The following is a 21,239-nucleotide window of genomic DNA, read 5'->3' as shown; positions in this document are numbered from 1 at the left end:
GTTTTTCTTATATCTACGGATATCTGATAGATTACAAGGGGATTTTTGCATTGAATTATATTAGTTAAATATATATATATATTATTTATGACCAGACTTTATTTATAATAATTTATTTTATAGAATTTAAAATCAAGACAAAAGAATTGTTGGTTTCTCTTATAGATACACCTAAGTGCAGTTGCTAAAAATTAATGATTCTTTTTTCTTGTTCTTTTACTTATAACCTAACAATTTTTATATTCTCTTTTAAGTAGTTTATTATACAAGAAATTTTGTATTGATGGTCTAGATTAATTTCATCTTACATTAAGAATTATAAGTACATTTTAATTGTCCCCAGAGAATGTTAAATGTATTATCTTTAAATGAGTTAATTTGTTTACTTTCAAATTTTTTGGGTTCTGCTATATTTATATAATTCCCTTTGGCAGCAAAGAAGAAGGAAGGAACCCTATGATGAAGATGGACGTGTTGCTGGTGGCTTCCCATCACCAAGAGCAGCAGCAGCAGCAACAAGAGCCCCATTAGGCCGCACATAAACTGCATGCAATGAAATTCACTCCTGTGGCGTGGCCATGTTGCTACTGCAGTTGCAGCGGCTGCTGCGCCAGTTGCAGTTGCAGTTACTGCTGTGTCTGACTTATGGCAATTGCCAAGGCAACATTTGTTGCTGACGGGACGGCGGCCATTAAAGATGGGGGCGTGACCGTTACTAACCAAAGCTACCTTTCAGTTTTATGTAAATTAATATTTTTATGTCTTGTTATTTTGTATTATGAATTTAATTTATTTAAAAAATATATTTTACTAAAATTTAAGGCTTAATAAAAAACTCTATAAAATTGTTTCCATTTTAAACTTCGTGCTGACACACGCTGCTGCAATCACGAGACAATCTCGAATTGCAGTCGCTGCCTGTTGTTTTTGGATGCTGGATGGCAATTTTTTTCAGTTTTTTGTTGTATTTTGTGTTGTTGTTTATTTCACTTACCCCCCGCAAACATTTGTTTCAACACGTACGCGCAAATGAGTTTACAAGGTGCGATATTCATGTTGCTGCTGCTCTCGGATGGATGTTGCTGCCTTTACTGTTGCACATTGCAGCTTGTCAATATTTACTATGCGCCCCAGCCGGAGCAACATGTTGCCGAGCAGGCCAGCTAATCGTATTTTAGCCGTATTTTATATATATTAATAGCCCAGCGACAGTAAAGAAGTCCTTATGCCCCGTCGAGGAGCCTCTTATTCTCATTTCTCATTCTTATTTTTTATGTGATGTTGCTGCTTCGTTGGCTTTGACTTTGGCTTCAGCTTGTGTTGCTGCTGCTGTTTGCCGCTTTTAGTATAATTTTAATTAACGCATTCGATGATGCTGCTGCTGCTGCTGCTGCTGTTGTCGCCTCCTCCGACGGCAGCTGCTGTCGTTGTCTTTGGGCCAACATGCTAAAAGGTGTTAATTGGCGAAATTTCCATGTAGAGCTTAACCAAAAACAGAACAGCAAAGCGAAAAGGGAGGCTACAAAGTTCCTCCAGTCTGCCTCCAGTCTTGGGTATTGTCAACAAGATTTGCTTTATTAGCCACTTTCGGGTGGTTGCAACATTTCCAGTAACAGCAGTCACAGCAAAGCTGCAGCAGCAACACCAGCAACAGCACCGACAGAAAACCACCAACAGCAACATCATTGTCAACAGCAGCATTCGCTTTGACTTTGGTTTTACACGGAAAGAAAATAGGTTATAAAATAAGATTAATAAACAAATAATAATATGTACTATTTTTTACAAGAAAATATTATTAATAGACCTTGGCTTAATATATTTTATATATTAAGCATTGAAAATTTTATTTAATTTTAAAATGTAATCTAAAGTTTTAAGTTGAAATAACACTGAATAAAATAGAATATAATAAAAAATTTATTATTATTTGAAATTGAATTTTAGTAGGAATTAATTTTCTTTTACAGTATTATTATTATTAGTTTTATATTTAGTTTAAACTCTACTTTATTATTATAATTTTTATTAGTATTTTATTTTATTTTTATTATAAAATAGAAAATATTCAGTGGCTTTCTTTAGGTGTAACCTTGCTAGCAAATTTTAATGAGCATCAGCGACTCGTGCTGCAGATGAGTAAATATTTTCATGGTTTAATTTCATAAATTATGACAATTTTCAAGTCCTGCATGCCGACGTCTTGTGCGTATATATCTTATACATATGTATGTATATTGAAATCCCCAAGTTATTACCCCGCCGAGATATTCAACCGATCTGGAACCACATCCAAGTGAATTACGATCGCCACAGCAAATCAACTTAAAGTGCGGCGACAGGACACCGAAAAGCTCCTAAATTTTACTTAAGAACATCTGAGGTTCGTATGCACAACGCCATCAATGGGCATGGACTTTATCCAAATAGGGATGGCTTAAAAATATCAAATATCGGTTTAATATATAAATAAAAATATACATAAATTATTAATATTTAAATTATCAAATGTTATTATTTCGGGGAACCTTGTTAATCCTTTTCGTTGATTTTCTAAATATTTTACATCTGTAAATAATACTCAGAAGATTGATAATTTAAGATATTTATTGAATATTTATATTATTTGATATTCCGTCGATATATCCTCCCCAGTGATAATGCTTATGATGATGAGCGCAATGATGATCATCATTAACACCTTTTCTGGCCCACAGATCACCACTCTCATTCCGCAGAGCACAATACGTCTCAACAAGAAGAGGGCAATACGAGCAAAAAATAAAAATAAAAAAACATCCGAATCGCAGCAATAAGTAAGTAAAGAAAATATAAGAAAATAATTCAAAATGAAATTTGCTTTATGATGCGCAACCGCGCGACCTTCCTATGCACAGTGGTTTTAGAAATCATTAAAAGGCGAAGTAAAATTTATTTATATACAAAGTGTTTTTTTTTTATTATTTTTGGTTTAAAGTTTGCCAATGTATATGTATATATATAATACGATAGTAATATTAGAATATATATTTTGCTTTATAGGGTCGTCGGCTTAATCATCATCACAGATTCGGTAAGAGTTGTATTTGAGTAAATTCCTCGGAAACCTACCCAAAAAATGATGTACTTGTTTTGGATGTCAGGATTTGTTTTTTTGAAATAGAATCCATTGAGCGAGCTGTAATGACAATTTTCTTTTTTTATTAAATATATATAAATAATTGTGGAAGGTTATACCTAAATCCACAATCCTTATACCACCATCCACCACCGTTATTGCTTACACAACCTATCAAACCGTTACCATCGGTGAAATCTCTATCAAATGTGGAGAAGTTGGATTGGACGTGATAATCCAGTGATGGTCCAGCTGTTCCAGAATATTTCCCAACCGATTTCAGACGATAGGATTCTTCCTCGCTGCCAATTTTAAAGTCGCTGTAGTGAGCATAGCTCGTATTTCCGGTGTTATCCTTAAGGGAAATGTAAAGTTCATAAGTTCGTGCTGCTGTCATGAGGTGCAATTTTTCCAGGCCAAAAAAGAACTCTGCTCTTAACGTCCCAAATCCTTCCTTATACTCATTCCAGGAGCGATTAAAGTTTTCACTTCCGTTATACCGCACCTGGATGACCATCCATCCGGATGGATTACACCTGGCTTGAAATGTGTTTATTCCACGAATTTTAAATTGAAAATAGGAAATTGTGGCCAAGTTTGGACACTGCTCCGTATATTTGTATGTTGCGAGCTCATCATTTGTTAAGTTTAACTTCTCTGAGATGGATTGTGTGCTCTTAATTTGTTCTCTTAGGACTTTGATTTCGTTATCTTTAGTATTAATTTGTGTATCCATGGCCTTTAGTTGTTCAATATAGTCCTGGATTTGACTATCTTTAAGTGAAATTTCAATCCTATAGTTCATTATAACTTCCGTCAGATTATCGAGTCTGTTTTGTATTATCTCTTGATTTTTCAGTTTGTCCTTAATTTGTTCTCTTAAGTCCTCAATTTTACCATCTTTACGTTCAGCTTCAATCCTATAATTTGTTATAACCTCCGTGAGATTCTCTAGTCTGTTTTGTAATCTTATGATTTCTTGGTTTTCGTGTTTGTTATTGATTTGTTCTATTAGGTCTTTGATTTCCTTGGCCCTTACTTGTTCATTATTATCCTGGAATTGACCATCTTTACGTACAGTTTCAATCCTATGATTCGTTATAGTTTCTGTTAGATTATCTAGTATGTTTTGTAATCTGATATTTTCTTGGTTTTTGACAGCAATATTTTCTCTTAGTATATTGATAAATTTTAAATATTGTTCATTATTTAAATATATTTGCCTGTCTTTATTTTGCAGTAGAGTTTGCAAATCGGTGATGGTGGAGGCCATAACATTCTCTGTAATATTCACATTATCTCGGGTATTATTTGCATGCTCCAATGTTACGAGATTCACGAGAAACGTCTGCATTGCTGAGAAACAATATCCACTGCAATCGGTTCGAGTATTATTAAGGTTTTGTAACAAACCTTTAGATGTGTTCGCAGAGACCAGATTTGGCTTCTCCGAAAAGGAAAACCAAAAAACTAAAACGAAAACAGCCGACTTCATTATTTTGAGCTTGCGAACTGAGAAACCGATGAAAGTAAACTGAACTGAATTTGTTAAAAAAGATGTATTGTAATGTGCCTTTTATTTTTAATCTTACAATGTATATAAACCTTCATATATACATCATATATACATAAACATTCATATGTATACATAAACCGCATTAGCGAGAAATTTCCTTGATAAGTCAATATGGTTTACATGAGTTTACCATGCATCATCGTCGTCTGCCTTCTTCAAGACCGCTTCCCTTTACTTATCAGCAAATATTAATCAACTCTGTACATAACCTACATATTTTGTTGTGGAATATGAAACATTTTCGCTCAAAGTTTTAGGGTCAACAACCTTTTTACTCAGAAAATGTTTCTTCCTGATCTTGATAAGTTTAAATATATAGACTCAATTCCGCTATCATTTGGGTTATCAATAAAATGCTCAAATTAACTAAAATTAAATTGAATATACTTAACATTTTTGTTGAAAATCGCAACGATGCTGGTTCCACTGTTCACAGAACTATCTGCGTTGATATGAAATATGTGTCGGGGCGGCAGGCAGCGGAGATTTATCGAGCGCGAAATGTAATACGCAAAGTGAGGATCTGTTCCTGGGGACTGGAAGCGTGAGCCGGGAACACTGAGATGGGAGCTGGCATCTGGAAACGGAGCTGGACGCGAGCCAGGGGGATCCATTGGATCGGCGGCCACCGTTTTGAATTGGCTTAAGCGACGCCGCCGCCTTCGACGACAACAAAAACAGTAACATTCAGAGCAACAGCAATGATAATACACTTAAAAAAAGGATTTATTAAAAGGAATTCAGAATTATTTAGGAATATTTTACAGCAAATTTTATGAAATTGTTTAAATATCAATCAACGCTGAACTGGAAAAGCTACAACTTCAAATTTTAAAAATTTAATTTATTGTTTTATTAAATTAATATATATTATTAACACGCATCAAATTATTAATTGAAGTATTTTGTAGGTCCCAATTCTTTGGCGTAGTGCACAAATCGAGTGGAGCGAGGTCCGGAGCAACTGGATGCTCGATTCGGTCCGCTTATAAACTGCATCCTGCTGGGATCCATTGCCCCCGTGTGGTAAGGGACGTGGAAAGAGACGGGGCGGAGGGAGGGCAGAGGCAGGGCAGAGCGACAACGGCTGGACATTAACTAATGCATGCATTTATTTTTGTTATTTGTTGGGGCAGCTTCCATGGAGCTGCGAGGGAACCCAATGCGAAGAGAGCGGGCGGCCGAGCCGAGTTACGGAGGATCTGCTCCAATAACTCATGGTGACACTATTAAAGCGACGATTTGTAGCCGAGCATAAAATAAATGCGGATTAGACTTTATAAAGGACAAAATGCTCATGTCGGCGATTTATGGGCGCATTGGCCAAAGAGGGCGTGGCCCTTTGAAAAAGGATTTGTTGGTAAAAAAATATGAAGAAATGGGGTTGTGCCTTATCAACTTAAAGGTGTATATTTTTTGCTTACAGGAAGTACATAATATTTTGGAATATTTTTTATAAGATTTTTATTATTATTATTATTATTATTATTTAAAATAAATTTACCTTAGAATTTCTAGTTAATAAGAAATGAAATATGTATATGCTTATTAAAGAATAGAAAACATTAAAAAATAATTTCTTAAATTTATTTTATAAATTAAACTTCCTAATATCACATAAAAACCTTTATAAATTTCTAATGCTCGTTTCTCTTGCTTTAATAAAATCATTAAAGTCTTCTTAAGTAATTTATTACACTTTTTATACCACAAACATTTTTTCCAATATTTTTAAAATCAATTTTGGGAATATAAAACCTCTTTAGATACTGTTTTCTTTCTGGCAGTCAACTCCCACTATTAAATGCCGGCCATGTTACACGAATGTTATCAAAATCAGTTGAGTAAATACAACCGAAACTCTCGTCTCGCAAAAATAACAAACGTGACAAATTTCGGTGAATTCGACTGTGAAAAAATAGGGAAAGACTTGGCAGAAACAACAACATGAAATTTAACAACGACGATGGCAGCGAGGAGGAAGCATAACAAAAACTTTTATGCAACAAAAACCTTCAAGGAGGGAATTTGGGAGCGAAAATTGGGGGGTAAGCAACTAAACAGTCGCTTAGATTTTGGCAGTCAACATAAAACTTTGTCCATAGGTTTATTTATATATAGGAGAGATTCGAAGGGGCGGGCTTCGAGTCTTCACTATTTGCCAAGTAAACAAAAGTTTTTGGCGCAAAAAAACAATTCAAAGATGAAATTCAGCAGCAGCATTCATTCCACTTTTAGGGCCCGCATCTAAAACGGAAATTGCAACAAAAACAGGCCAAGAAAATATATGGCAAGGAATAGTGACAAGCGAGGGGAATGCGGGAAGGCAGCTGCTGGTAAGATCCCATGTTGTCTCAGTCCGGAAAATAATGGAATACTTTAACCCTTTGAAAGCGCGAAATTTCACAAGTTTCAAGAAAACTTTGCACAGAAAGTTAAAAAGGAAAAAAGGGGTTATATTTACTAAAAAACTCGATAGGACTGGAAAAACTATATAAAAATATTCCAACAATTAATTAACCATAATTTCAAAGCCAAAAAATGGATCAACCTTAACCTTTCTCCCTAATTAAACCTAGTAGAAAAAAAAGATAAAATATTGTTAAACAAATATTCAAAGATAATAAAGTTATTGCACAACTGCCACACCCCTTCTATGTACCATCCGAATCGAAGGATTCCCCTGGAAAAAGGACTTGCCCCTGGGGCTATTAGGCGGCGCATTAATGAGGGTCAAAATGCGTGTAAATGCAATGCAAATGTATGTTAAAGTGATTAGCAGCCTTCAAAGAGCAGCATCAGAGCGGCGGTTGGCGAGAGCGTGTTAAATCTGAGGGATCCAAATTCACCAGAGGCTTAATTTGCGTCACCACCCCACCGCCCATCGCCCACAAGGTCGCACCACCCACCACGAATTGCGTCCCTGCACAGCAGCCGGCAATAAAAACAGTAACAGAAACAAATAATAAAATATATACCTATAAAAAAGAAATCATCACGAAACAACTATTTCTGGTGACGATGAACTTACCATTCGACACTTCATTGAAGTTGACAGATGTGGGTTGTGCTCAGTTCCTGCTTTAATGCACTTAAAAAAATAAATTTGTGAATTTCTATTGCCTTAAAAAAGTCCTATACTTTAGGTATATTCTTTGCTTTACATTTTATTACATAAAATATATAAAAATTTGTCTTAGAATTTTCAAAAATTTCTTTACAAACTTCATTATTATTTGTATAATTTTGGATGTTTTTTTGTTAAGTGTACTGAGCTCAAAATCGCACCCTCGCCCAAACGTGTGCCAAAAGGCATTGTGTATTTGCACCAGGATAAAAATGGTTCGAAGGAAACATTTACAAATGAAGTTGTAATCGGAAGTTGTTCGTTTGCTCCTGCCCCTGGGTCTCCTGCTCCACTCCACCCCTTTGTGCACATAAATTGAGCGACAATTGTACAAATTGTCAAGGCGGAAACGCTGCCAGGGATAGTTCGAGCTCGGATTCCATTCCGGGTGTCCACTGTGTGCGGGCAAGGCCAAAAAAGGAGCGGATTTCTATGGAAGAAGCGGCGGGATGAGGGTAGAGGATTAGGCAGCCAAAAGGGGTGTCCTAGCCACCGTCTAATACATATGTTCACTTTGTGTTCGCGCCTTGATCCTTTTTTGATATCCATTATGAAGATGAGGGTATATTGGGTTAGAGAAATTGCAAGATTAAAGAGGAAATAGTTTTATTTCGCTTACTTTAACATAATTATTATTTATAAATTTATAATTATTAGAGGCAATATCATAGTTAAATCATTTAATAACCTACAACTTGATACATTTATGTATAATATTCTTTAAAAAAATCCCCTAAAGGGTAACCCAAAGTCGACTCCTTAAATAAGAAAAGCTATTTTTCTTCTTTTTTGCTTTTGTTGTGGTGCCCACAAATATTTGTTTTTAATAGTCCCTGGATTGCAATGTTTGAAATGCAAATAGGATTTCCGTTTTTCCCCCTAATTCTCTGTCTGTGTGTGCCTTTGCCATTTCTGTCTGTCATCCTGGCCAATTCCATTTGACAGTTGAATTGTTTTGATCCCAAACATTTAGAGAAATAATAACACTTGTTCCAGGGCAACTGTTTATGTCCGAGATTAGTCAGTTAGTTGCCCAATTTGACACATGTTGAGATTGAAACTGGACCGGGATTTGCCACTAAAAGGACTTAAAATCATGATGATAGAGGTATAATTTTATATTTTTAAACATTACAATTTTTGCTTAGTTTTGAATTTTAATAACTTAAAAAAGAACAAGCTTAGCATTTCCCTAGAAGTTGTGCCTCTGCTAAAATGTTAAATTTTAATAAAAATAACATTAAAAAACTTCCTGAACAGATCAACCCCAGGCCCTTAATATAGTTGTTGTGGCTCCCAGAGATGGCAGATGGCATCAGCTTGGAACTGACGACCCCTTGTGTCCACTGTCTTATCGTCGGAATCGATCGTTTTGAAAACGCTCAAAATGTGATGTGGTGGCATTTTCAACTTGTCTGCGTCTCAATATTTTTACTTTCTTTATGATCTCGCCACGCCAAAGAACTGGTTCACAGTTGGGATCCCACCAAGTCCGGAGATAAGCCTTCCTCCCCCCTCCCCAGTGCCTGTCCCTGCCCACCTGAGCTCCCCGATACCCCGATCTCGGCGTGTTGCGTCCGTAATCGTGTCGTGTCCATTTCGATTATCACCAAAGTGAGTAATTTAATACCAATTTGGCGGAGCATGCGGCATAGACTTGAGAGAAATATGCTCGCCTCTAAATGTCAAATGTGAGCACCAGATGGGAATCGAAATGGAAATGGAATTGGAAATGGGCCTGCGATTGAGATTGGGAGCTGCTGCTGCTGCTGCTGGTGGGATCTCTGGTAAACCCTTTGGAACCCTTTACGTCTGTGTAAGGCGGAAAAATCTTATCGGACTTGCGGGTATTTAGCTGGAATTTCAGGGAATAGAGACTGAGGTCTCAAAGAGGGGAGATTACATTGAGCTAGTGCCTGTTGGCCGGTGACAATTTACACGAGGATCCGAAACCGGGGCGATAAGATTTCTGAAAAAGCAGACTGAAGGAGATATCTCCACTGGAAATGGGACACAGATTTTGACATACATAATTCCCCAGTCAGAGGAATGGTTCATTGAGGAAATATACGTAAGATCATAATTCGATATGGGGAATTTAAATATATATGGAAAATGAGGTCTTTGAGGTGACGAAATTAATAATAAATTTCTATAATATATTACATTAAATGTTATTTGATTATTTTAGAAGCTTTAGCTTACTTCCAAATGTTTCTAAACCTTTTTGAATATATCTTTTAAATCCCACACTTCACTGTCTCTTTTTTGTCTTACTTTCCTGTCTCTTTTTTTAACATTTTAAAACTTCCAATTGAAACCTTCTGAGTTCACCCTCGAGAAGATTTATTCCCAGTCTGTGACATAATATCCTAATTAGATCAGTCGGTCATGCTCAACTGACAAAATGCAAGACATGCTCAGCCTCGACGAGGGTAGACAGCCTGCGTCCTCCGATTTGTCGAGGATATGGTTACCGATTTCCGATATTATGACATCATTGACATTACATTGGTCAAGCTTTTTGGCTCTATTGCACTTTTAAGAGATCGTTAAATTAAAATAACAAAAATAATGTTGTGAAACAGAGAAGAAAAATAATAATAAAAAATAAATATAAAAGGGGGACTGCAACCAAAGTGCATCCCAAGCCTTTTCGGTGATGAACACATACATTTCCCACGTTTGAGGCGGTGAAAAAAAAAACAAATGATTTTTATTTTAATTTTAATTTATTCAGAAGAAATCGGGACTGCCGGCTATCGAACGGGAAACAGAGGAGACCGAAAAACCTGCCCAGCGGATAACTCTCAGGCCTCGGGTTACATTCTTTTGTTGGAAATTTATGGCTGGACCGTAGAGGGATGCCGAGATGGAGCCACCGGACGAAAAGGTGGAAGAAAAGCAGTGGAAAAAGGTGGAAACGGTGGAAAATGCCCGCGTGTTTAGCAGCGTTTAATGGCTCATTTCGAATTGATTTCTTTTCTGCTAGGACACTTGAAGAAATTAAGTTTTAATTTATGTTTTGTGGTCTAAAATATTAACTAAAGAAAAGGGTAACTAAAAAAATATATTATTAAGAAATCTTCGCTCTAAAAAGTATATAAAATGCAGAACAAGTCTCATATTTTCGAGAATAACCCGAAATTTTGTGATGTTTTTAGCTGATTTTTAATTGCTATTTATATATGAACATTTTTTTATCCATCTCCCCATACACATACTTTTCTCACAGTGCACATTAAGCAACACAGAAAGATACAACTTCCAGGATGGGGGAGTTCTTCTTGAATTTTCATTCGTAGCGCCATGGAGATTTGTGTGCCGACCACTTTTCGGGGGCTGGCTTTTAGTGGAAAAGCTGTAAAACTTGTTGAAATGCTTGTAAGCATCGTAAAAATGTGCACTGTGAAGAGTCTATTACAATGATGCCATCGCGCTGATAGCCCAAAACCCGAATCCCCTGAATCCCCTGAATCCCGAAACCGAACCAAAACCAAGTCGAAACCGCAACGAAGTCAGCCGATTTTATGGCATTGAAAAGGTGCACCCGACTCCGGAACCCGAATTGGTATACGAATTTAAGCCGCCTCATCATCATCTTGGCCAGTTGTCCAGGTGATGCGCGCATTTCCGCACTCGGCTGGAAAATTGTGTGTCGAGGTGGGCCATAAAAATGGCGAATGGCCGAGGCGCCGCCACATTGTTGCCACTTCTACACGACTCCTGCTTGGTGTTTGGATTTGATGTGAAGAGGTGGGTGGTGCCTACTCCACCGGGAGCCCATAAATTCAAAGATTTTTGAGTAGTTTTGGGGTTTATTAGCCAGCAAATTTATGGAAAATATGTATGAGTTAAGTGTTTTTCTTTATTGTTTTTTTATGTAATTAGTCTTTAAATGCTGTTCGTTTGGTTACTTTTAGTTTAATAATGACTGTGGGCGAGTATGGTTTTTCATTTTTCATTGAAATAACCCTGGCGTAGTTGGCATTAAAATTTAATTGAAGAAATTAGTGTTTAACTGCTGGTAGATTAAATATTTTCGTTGGCAAATTGATATTGAAAATAATAAACAAATCAAAGCTCTTAAAATATATAAAAAGGATTCCATTTAGCCCATCAATAAGCTCATTTTCAGCACTCTGACCTATGCTAATTCCACACATTAAGCCATCATTATTCCGTTTTTGGCACACTCTGGGCAAAAAGTTAATCTCTGAAAACCGCTTCGCTGGATACTTATTTCTTTTGTGGATCAATGACGCACTGATCATCTTTAAAGCCATCGCTTTAGTAGCGCTGCGTTATCAAAATTCATAAACGATTAAACATTTAAAAGCCCATAAGAGACAGAGAGATTTTCATAAAAAATCGATTTGACTTTGTTGCGCCGTGCCGCCATCGACTGAATTAATATTGAATAAATGTGTGGCTCCAGCTCCATGCTGGATTTAGTTGGACAATGCGACACACAAAAGAATTTTTCAACGCTAAAGCCGCAGACAGTGAATTAATATCTGGGGAGATGACAACGGCGGCGTTGAGCGGGAAAAATTAAAAGCGCAAGCCCAAACAGAGACAATTAATCAAAATTTCTAGGGTTATATGTATATATTTCTATATAGTATATATTCGACGGCGCAGAGAGCGTGGCTCGATTTGACCGGGGTCGCTGTGATAACTCTATTATGCGGACATTTTAGTAGCGACTAGATACGGATTTACAAGCATTTAACATTTTTTCTTTTCACTGCACAGTGGTTAAAGTTTGCTAAAATTGAGGCTGTAAAATAAGGAAGATGTGAAGTTAAGGGATTGATTTATTATAATAATTTAATTAAGATTTTTTAGGAATAGAATAAAATAGGGAAATAAACTTAGCTTTTTCAATTAAATCAAAATCAAAATAATCATATTAAATTATCGATAAATATCAATTTATAGGATGCGAATATTTCAAGTTTTTTTTAAAAGCTTAAGATGTAAAAATTTAGGGATTGCCAAGAGTCAGATATTCCGATTTGCAATAAAAATAACCTTCGGTTTCCCGAAGTAAGTTTCCTTTTACGTTTTTATAATATTTTTTGACTACTTAAACCACTGTGCACTGATGCCAAGGCGATTAGATGGCCCCTTTTCTTCGGGCTGCTGTGGTCATCCATTTGGATGTGGCAACTTGTCAACAGGTCGCCCCGAAATCGGATACCCCCAAACACACACACACTGTCCCGAAATGAAAAAGGGAAATCGGTGGAGTTACCTTTTTATCTGGGCCTAGGGATCGAACATAAATTAACTTGTTACGCCGCAGCCTGGGAAAACAGAAAGCAGAAAGAAGTCCCTCCAAAAGTAACTGCTACATATCTATCTATCTATCTATTTGTCTCTCGTATCTCCGTATCTATTTGGGCATTCAAACCACAAGCGGCTGGGCCGCGTTGGCAGGACGAACGGCGCTGTAATTACCGGATTAAGGACACGTGCCTGCAGCTTCCTTTTTGACTCGCTGCCCTCGTTGCACTTGGCTGTTCGTCCTTTGTGGAACTCACTGCCAACCTAAGCCGCGTGCGAGTCTCACTTGATTTAATCATAACTATATGTCCTCCGTCTCCAAAGCGGCGATTTGTATGCCGTTGTATTAAAAATCAATCAAACGAAATTAACAAGTTAACAATGGCAAATGACACAATAATGTGGGAAGCGCCCGAGGGTTATAGAGTCGATTCGGGAAGATGCACTGGAAATGGAGAGGTTTCAAAAGAGATTTAAATATTTTAGAAAATAAATATAATTATAGTGGGGTTGTATACACTAATTATATTTTTTGTGGACAAAAGTATAGTATTTTTTATGGGTAAATTAAATTTCTAAAATATTTTAAATGTTGTTTTTTTCTTACTATAATTTTCCCTAATCAAAATCTTTTATATTTTATTATTAAAGGATGTACAAAACCATATATCTTGTCCTGATTTTCTCTCTGTGCCTTTCTGGACTCAATCATTGAGCAATTATTATGTGTCCATCCCTGTGACACAAAAAGTCAACAAGAAGGGATCTTTGTAGGCAGGGAAATGAATTGTTATTGCTCGAGGGCTTTCGGCTCATTTGCTTGATTTCTCTTTAGTATTTCGCGTGGGATTCGCGAATCCAACAACACAGGATTCATTATCATCCCCTCCTAGCTTAAGTTAAATCAAAATAAACAATACAATATTTCACGCATTTTTTCTTTGGTAAAAGTTATAGCTCTCCCATGATCCGAGACTCGAAATGTTGTAATTTTATGACGCCTTTGAATTTTTCCACTCAAACTACAGTTAAAATGCTTGAAAATAGATAAAACGTTAAAGCCAATAAACCTTATAATTTGTACGATAGAGATTTACCATCAAATGACTCTATTCTTTGGAATTTCATTTTTTAATTAGGCCTCCGTCGAATGAAATAGTTTTTTAATTGATTTTCTATAAACAAGAATCTAGTTTGAGGGCATTACTAAAATATTTCGGTTTTCAGTGGATCCATTAAAATAAAAGCTTCCCGCAATTTAATGGCTCTTTAATGTGCTGCAGGTATATATACGGAACCACGATCTATGATCTGCTTGAGACGTATTCACAATTTATGCAGACAAAAAAAAAAACATAAATAAATAATTTTTTGTTGTGTCCCAAGTCTGGTCATAAAACGCGACCAAAGTGTCAAGCTAGTTCCATTTAAGGCTTTATATAGCACGTTTCTTGTTTAATAAAATGTGATTAATGTTGAGGGGGTTTTTTGGAGATTATGTGTTTTAAATAGGGAAGAGCCTTTGTAATTTTATATATTTTATATTCCTGAAAAGTAAATCTAGCTAAATAATATTTAAGCTTGCCACTTTGTAACTAAGCAATCATCTAAACCCTTTTCACCTCTTTAATTTCACTTTATGCAGCACTTTTAAACTCAATTAATTACAGTCTCTCAATTCATTTGCTTTTGGTGTGGGATTTGGTGTTGCTTTTGCAGCTGCCATTGACTTTGGTTTTCTGTTCATGGCTCTGACTCTGTGTATATGTGTGATTCACTTTGTGTTACGCCAAAAATGCGCCACAAAGCCAAACTCAAACGAGAGTTTTGCGAAAGCAGCAACAGCAAATGCAAGGTGCAATACACTTGGGAAAAAAGTGTATAATTTTTCCTAACATAAAAAACTTCTTGATTTTTTTAAATTAAAAATATCATAACTCGGCCAAAAGAGCATTAATTTTAAATCGGAAATCTGTTCTGTGCAAGATTTTCTACAGTTAATAAATCTGCATACTTCATTTAAAATTTTGAAAATTAAATTTTTTATCAAAATCAAAAATTTTAATGATGTAACCCCTTATAAAATTTTGCAAAAATGGCCAAAAAATCGATTTCTTCCTGACACATCTAGAAAGATTCCCCTGTTGATGCTGATCAAGAATATATATGGTTTATAGGGTCGAAAACGACTCTTTCACTGCGTTGCAAACATCTGACTGAAATTATAATACCCTGCAAGGGTATAAAAATACAGAAAAATATCTCAAGAAAATTTATGACATCTTTAGCTTTTCAAGCATCTAATAAAGCATTTAACTATTATTTAATAACAAATTTCCTCCAAGTGCAGCTGATGGCTGCTTCCAGTAAGTGCAACAACTGCAGCCATTGCACTTTGCATAACGGTCACTCTCTCTCTGCGGGCGAGTGTGCATGTGTGGGTGTGCATTGCGGTGTTCAGCCATTTTGTGAATGCATTTATCGCACGCACACACGCTAAAGGCACACTTGCACCGCCTGTATCTGTATCTATATCTTTGTATCTGTGTTTGTATATCATTACTTATCAGATACTTATTATCAGCACACGATATCGTATATTTTGGCACACTCACACACACCGCACGGGATGTGTTTGTAGGTGTGTGTGAGTGTGTTTGTTTGGTAAATATGCAAATGAGCCTGTTTGTTGCCACTACTGTTTGCCATTGCTGTCGTTGTTGTTGCTGTTGTTGTTTGCTGCTGTTGTGCCTTGATTATTGTTGTTGTTTCTGCCTCAAGAGTGTGTGTGTGTGTGGTGTCGGTGTTTTTGTAGTTGTTATATCGGGCATTGATGATGGTGCCGCCAAACGACAAACGACAAGCTGCAAACATTCGATTATGATACGAAATCGATATAATTTTAACGATGACCAAAAGCCTATACTTTAAATAAAGGGAAATCCCCGAATTTGTGTACAAAAAACTTATTTTCTTAAACTTTTAGATATATTTATAAACAAATATTAATGTTTTATATAAATATAAAAAACTCTTATTATAGTGTATGCCCAAAATAGTCTTAAAAACGTTTCTTATTTATTGAAATATCAAAAACTAATTAATGTAGAGTTTAAATTCAAATTTCTTCTCATTTTAAATACCTTAAAAACACACATTTTAAGAGCATCCTGCATGCTTTTATGGTTTTATATTAGCCTTTTAATTTTGTGGCACCATTCACAGAGTCGAGGGCAAACAGCGGCAATTGGCTTTCATGACAGGTCGCTCCTCTTTTTTTTCTGCTGGTGTTGCATCTGGGATGCCATTCATCATGATGATTCCCCCAGACCGCCCCCAAGTTCGTTGTTTTTTTTGCTCCAAGAACCAAGAATCGAGAGCCAAGGAGCCCAAAGAACAGTGAACATCGCGTGTCTGAAGCGTCGGCGCTCGTTTTAACGCCTTTTTAAGTTTAGCCGCCAAACAAGTGCAGTTCCCAGCAAGAAAAAAAAAAAAAAAACAACAGCAAAAATAACAACAGCAAACAAACAAACAGCAACAACAATTGCAGATACACGAAAACTAATTACAGATTCTAATCGCGTCATACTCCGCCGTTCTGCACCTTTTCGTGTGCAGAAGCCATCAATATTGGGGATAGAAAGGGGGAGCACCTTAGGGGGGGTTATACATATATAGGGGTTTGTGAGGGGGAAAAACAGTTGGAAAAAATTAATATCAGCATTAGGAAATTAGAAATATTGTTATTTAGTACTTAAGAGTCTTGCCTTAAGAATAAAATATATAATTTCCGTTGTCTACATTTCTTTAATATTTTATAATTTTATAATATTGTTTTTAATTTTTTATAATATTTTTATTTAAATATACGTGTTAATTTTCTTATGTGTACCTCAAACTTTTAGCATGCGGACACTTCAACATACATTTTTCACCTTTTTCCTGTTCGCTGTTTTGTGTACTTTTGCGTCTTTTTCAGCTTTTGTTAATATTTATTTGCCTTCCGTATGCTTTCTTTTTTTTCGAGGTCTCATTTTGTAGTTGTTGCTGTCGTCTTTCTAGGCATTTCTTTTGTTTTGTTGAGTAGTGCAACGGAAATGGTTGTAGACGCGGAAGTGAATTGTTAGGCGCCTTTACCTGCCGCCCCATTTTATACAATTTAAGCCAACTGAAGTGCGAATGATCAAAAGGGCTTTCAAGGTAGAGCCAACGGGAATAGGGAGCTGGGATAAAGGTATTCTAAGGGGGAACAGGTGGAGGATTAAGCTAGGGAAGGGATTATGATGGAGGTAAAAGTCATATCGAAGGAAAGAGATTAAAATTGGGAGGTAGCTTAAATGCAAATGAAATTTATAATAAAGCGAGTATTTTAATAAATTACAAAAAGAAGTAACTGAAATATCTCTGAATATTATAAATTACTTTAAAATTTAAATAAAAATAAATTTAGTTTTTATTAAAATATATTTTAAATATTAAAAAAATATTTTTCTTCATTAAAGTTCCTTTAGATTTAAGGTAATTATTACTTATTTTATAAAAATAAAAAAAAATTGGCAAAATAACCCCTTGTAACTCCCATTTACACCTTTTTTATTACCTTTATTTAAATAATATATTAAATTTCAATACCCAAGTGACCTAAATAAATGCCTAAACATTCACAAAGGCCTATTATTCGTATATTCAAACCAAACATTATTTTTGCCGGCGCTCGCACCCTCGTTCAGGGAACGTGTGGCACCAACGCCTCCTGTCATTCACATTTCCACGAAACCAACTAAGGCAGCGGCCAGGCGAGGTCCTGAAAGGCCCATAACAAGGTCCCTAGCATCGGACCAAAAAACATAACTCAACGGCAAACTCTCAATATTTCTCCGGCCAACAGCTGTTTTTCCTTTAGCAGCAGCTGAAAATCGGAATTAAACAGAAACACCCTGTCCCCGAGAAACTCACCCACTCGAAGATCGGATTCCACTCGACATTTTTGGGCAACGCCCCCTTGAGTTGAGTGCTTCTTCTCCGTGGCAGTGCCCACACGCTGGGCGTTGAGTGAGTTCTTTCGGTTGAGCAACTTTCACACTGCGCCGACGCAAACCCACAAAAAAGTGAACAAAAAAAAAACATATAGAAAAACAAACAAAATAAATAAAAATAAGCTGAAAAATGAAAGAAAAACAATGAAGGGGGATAAAAAACGGGGGAAACTTTTTACGGCTCTCGAAACAAAATGGCAACCATGAAATGTGGGGGGAAATGCTCAGCAATGCGAGATGGGGAAAGCTGATGGAAAGCGGAAAACTGAATACGAACAAGGGGGGAGAACTGTCAAGAGCTGAGCGGAGGCGCGGACGTTTGTTTGACTTTTCGCATTTTGGAAACTTTTTCAAGTGCTCAGAGCCACACACACATGCGACACACACACACATACAGTTTTCCACCCCCACTTCCCCATTTTCCATGAAATTTTCCGTTCCGGGAGGCCTTGCAAAATATTTATGCAAGTCAAGCGTCGGGCATTTATGAACTGTCAAACATTCTCAACGCAATTCCAATGAATTTGATACTTTAACATTTTCGTAAAATGACTGACAAGTGGGCATCGACATCAAAGGGGATGGGGAGGGGGAGTATGGGGGTTTCCGGGTTGGGAAAATGGGGAAACACATACACAGGCACTCACTTGGCGTCAAATTGGCGGTGTTAGTGCCATATGTGGGTGTCATCTGTGTGGCCAAGGGTGCTATCTGTGTGTGCAAGGGGGCTGGCTGGCTTTTTCCGAAAAGGGGGATGACTTTGGGGCCAAAAGGGGTGGCTGGAATCGAGCAAATTTCCACTTGCTGCAATATGTCATGCCGAAACGAACTCTTGAATTGACATACTAAAAGGCCGAGAAGCCTTTAAAATGTGGGCACCTTAAATTAAGGCATATTCGAAAAGGCTTTTTGGGAGGTGAAAGAATAAAGATATTTTAAATTCTCTGGGACATTTTGATTTCTTGGTTTATAAAATATTTAAAATGCCTTGAATTAGTATAGTTTTTAATTTATTTGTTGAATTATTTCGAGGTTTTTTTGATTCAAACGAGATTTTGGTTTTTATTTTTAAATTTGTTAAGGAGTTTTAAATGCCAAAAGAATGAAATAACATAGCAAGACACCTTTTTACAAGTTTAAAGAAAACTCTAGAGATTTTTGTAGATGATTAAATATATTTCTTGTAAAAGACAAACAGTTTTTAACACCTTATATATTGATTTATAGAAGGAAACTATTTTATTTCAATTGAGTTTTATTTTATATTAAAAGGCCAACTATGATTATGTTTTAAGGACCTAAAAAACACTAGAAACCCGCAATAAGAGAACCTTCCTTAGAAACCCCCAATCAATTATCACCCACAGAAAACCCTAACCTTACGAAACCAACCCATAAAACCCTAACTCAACTCGATTCCCAAGGAATCCTTCGAATTTCCCATCACAGCCGCCAATTGAAGGCGCTCGCTGGGCCATAAAAGTGCAGCCGAAAATGTTCGACTTCATTAGAAGTAAACCGAGTTCGGAGGTGAGAAAATTCAAGTAAATAAAGTGCAATCATAACAAAGCGCCAACGCCAAGCGTCCAAAGATAGCGCCGGCTTTTCGGCTTTCCTAAGTGCTAAGTGCCAGGTGTGAAATCAGGTGAAGATTCACTGAAAATTCCCTCGAAGTTGTAAAAGAAAAACTCGTCCATTTTAATTGTATTTGTTTAATTTTCTTTTTTTTTTACAAGGCTTTTGAAACGATTCGGCGGCGTCAACTTTTAAATCAAATATGGCGGCGCTCAAAAAATAAAATAAAAGCAGCATATTTTCGAATGGAAAAGGAGATAGATGAAAAACCCTGAAACAAAAGGCAGCCGTTGTTCATTTGCATAAATGGGAAAACGGAGACTCATACCCATTCCCCTTTTTTTTGGGTGATTTTTTGCGTTGGGTGGCGAATGTTCGTTGAGCAGCGCTAACAGGATATGCCAGTGAAGCACCAATAATCCTTTTAATAAATATGATATCGCAAAGGACCACAAAAAGCCACAGCGGTAACTGAGGTAGCTCATCCTTCCTCCACGATTTTTGGCCCCTACCCCCCCCTGGGTTTCCCCGCTCAGCATCATTTGCATTTTATGCAAATTTTCGGCACCAGGCGAAATGTAGCAAACGCTCCGAAGGATACACAGGACACCAGCACACAGCTCCCTCCTCTGTGTGTGTGTGTGTCTCTTTACAAAGCGAATATGTAAATGAAAAGTTCTGATGTTTTTTAAAAAGCTACCAAAAATAAACAACATAAAAATGCGCAAAATGGTTGGCCAAATGGAAATGGCCAAAGGGGGGAGTATGGAAATGGAAATGGAAAATTCAACAAAATGCATATTTACTGCTTGCGAAGGAAGGGCTCCATTGGGAGAGTAAAAGGTATTTCCGAAAACTTTTGAGGAAGTGCCAGGAAAATTCATTGGTTTTCTGGGTGTTTTCTTTCATTTATAATTTGGAGAATTTAGCAATCAATTAACTAATATATTTTCTAGAATGGAAAGAGACTTATTTGAAGTTAAATATTTGGATTTAAATATTTAAACTGAAAGGTAAATTCTTTTAATTATTTTATAATATTCTTTTATAAAACAATCCAGGTAAAGTAATACTAAAATTGATTGCTTTACTGAAAGTAATTGATTTTTAATTTATTTAAGGATTTTAATTATACAAAGACTTAAAAACAATTTATTACTTTAAAAAAGCGTATGCTTTAAATATGTATTATGATATTTTCATAGAATTGACTTTTTAAAAAGTTTATTAATTTTCTTGTATTTTTTAACAATTTTTCAAAGACTTAAATAAGTTATAATTTTAAAAATAAATATAACATTGATATGAAAAATATAAATACATAAGAAATAAATAATAATTATAATTTTAAATAATTCAAAATTTTTCCTCTCTCCAAGATAGATTTTCTCTCAACTCGTAAAAGATAATTTAATCTTTAAGATTTCCATAAAATCCCAAATATATATTTTCTACCCCCTTTTAAAACTTTCCAGAGCATTTCCCATTCGTTGCCATAACATCCTTTGATGTTTG

At 36.1% G+C, this 21,239-nt stretch overlaps 1 protein-coding gene and 2 long non-coding RNA genes across 4 annotated transcripts; 2 read left to right on the top strand and 1 right to left on the bottom strand.

Annotated features, from left to right (window-relative positions):
* The first annotated feature begins 2,292 nt into the window (after window positions 1–2,292).
* LOC138928307 (uncharacterized) lies at window positions 2,293–5,736 on the top strand. Its single transcript, XR_011444808.1, has 3 exons — window positions 2,293–2,383; window positions 2,718–2,816; window positions 5,606–5,736. It is a non-coding gene; the product is annotated as an uncharacterized lncRNA (long non-coding RNA).
* Window positions 3,013–4,540, bottom strand: LOC121502217 (fibrinogen-like protein 1). The gene is made up of 3 exons (XM_041775269.2): window positions 4,532–4,540; window positions 3,238–4,474; window positions 3,013–3,178 (listed from the first exon to the last, which is right to left on the bottom strand). Exons 2-3 carry the CDS (start codon window positions 4,470–4,472, stop codon window positions 3,037–3,039), a joined length of 1,377 nt encoding a protein of 458 aa, XP_041631203.2. The 5' UTR covers window positions 4,473–4,474; window positions 4,532–4,540; the 3' UTR covers window positions 3,013–3,036.
* A 3,026-nt stretch (window positions 5,737–8,762) lies between the features above and the next one.
* LOC138928365 (uncharacterized) lies at window positions 8,763–10,804 on the top strand. 2 transcript variants are annotated; one of them, XR_011444894.1, is made up of 3 exons: window positions 8,763–8,929; window positions 9,082–9,892; window positions 10,562–10,804. It is a non-coding gene; the product is annotated as an uncharacterized lncRNA (long non-coding RNA). The 2 variants fall into 2 exon arrangements; XR_011444893.1 differs by lacking the exon at window positions 10,562–10,804 and having other exon boundaries at window positions 9,082–9,993.
* The last annotated feature ends 10,435 nt before the right edge of the window (window positions 10,805–21,239 follow it).

This window comes from Drosophila kikkawai, chromosome 3L (assembly GCF_030179895.1).
Source record: "Drosophila kikkawai strain 14028-0561.14 chromosome 3L, DkikHiC1v2, whole genome shotgun sequence".
Taxonomy (NCBI): domain Eukaryota; kingdom Metazoa; phylum Arthropoda; class Insecta; order Diptera; family Drosophilidae; genus Drosophila; species Drosophila kikkawai.
This window is presented reverse-complemented; position numbering and strand designations above follow the sequence as displayed.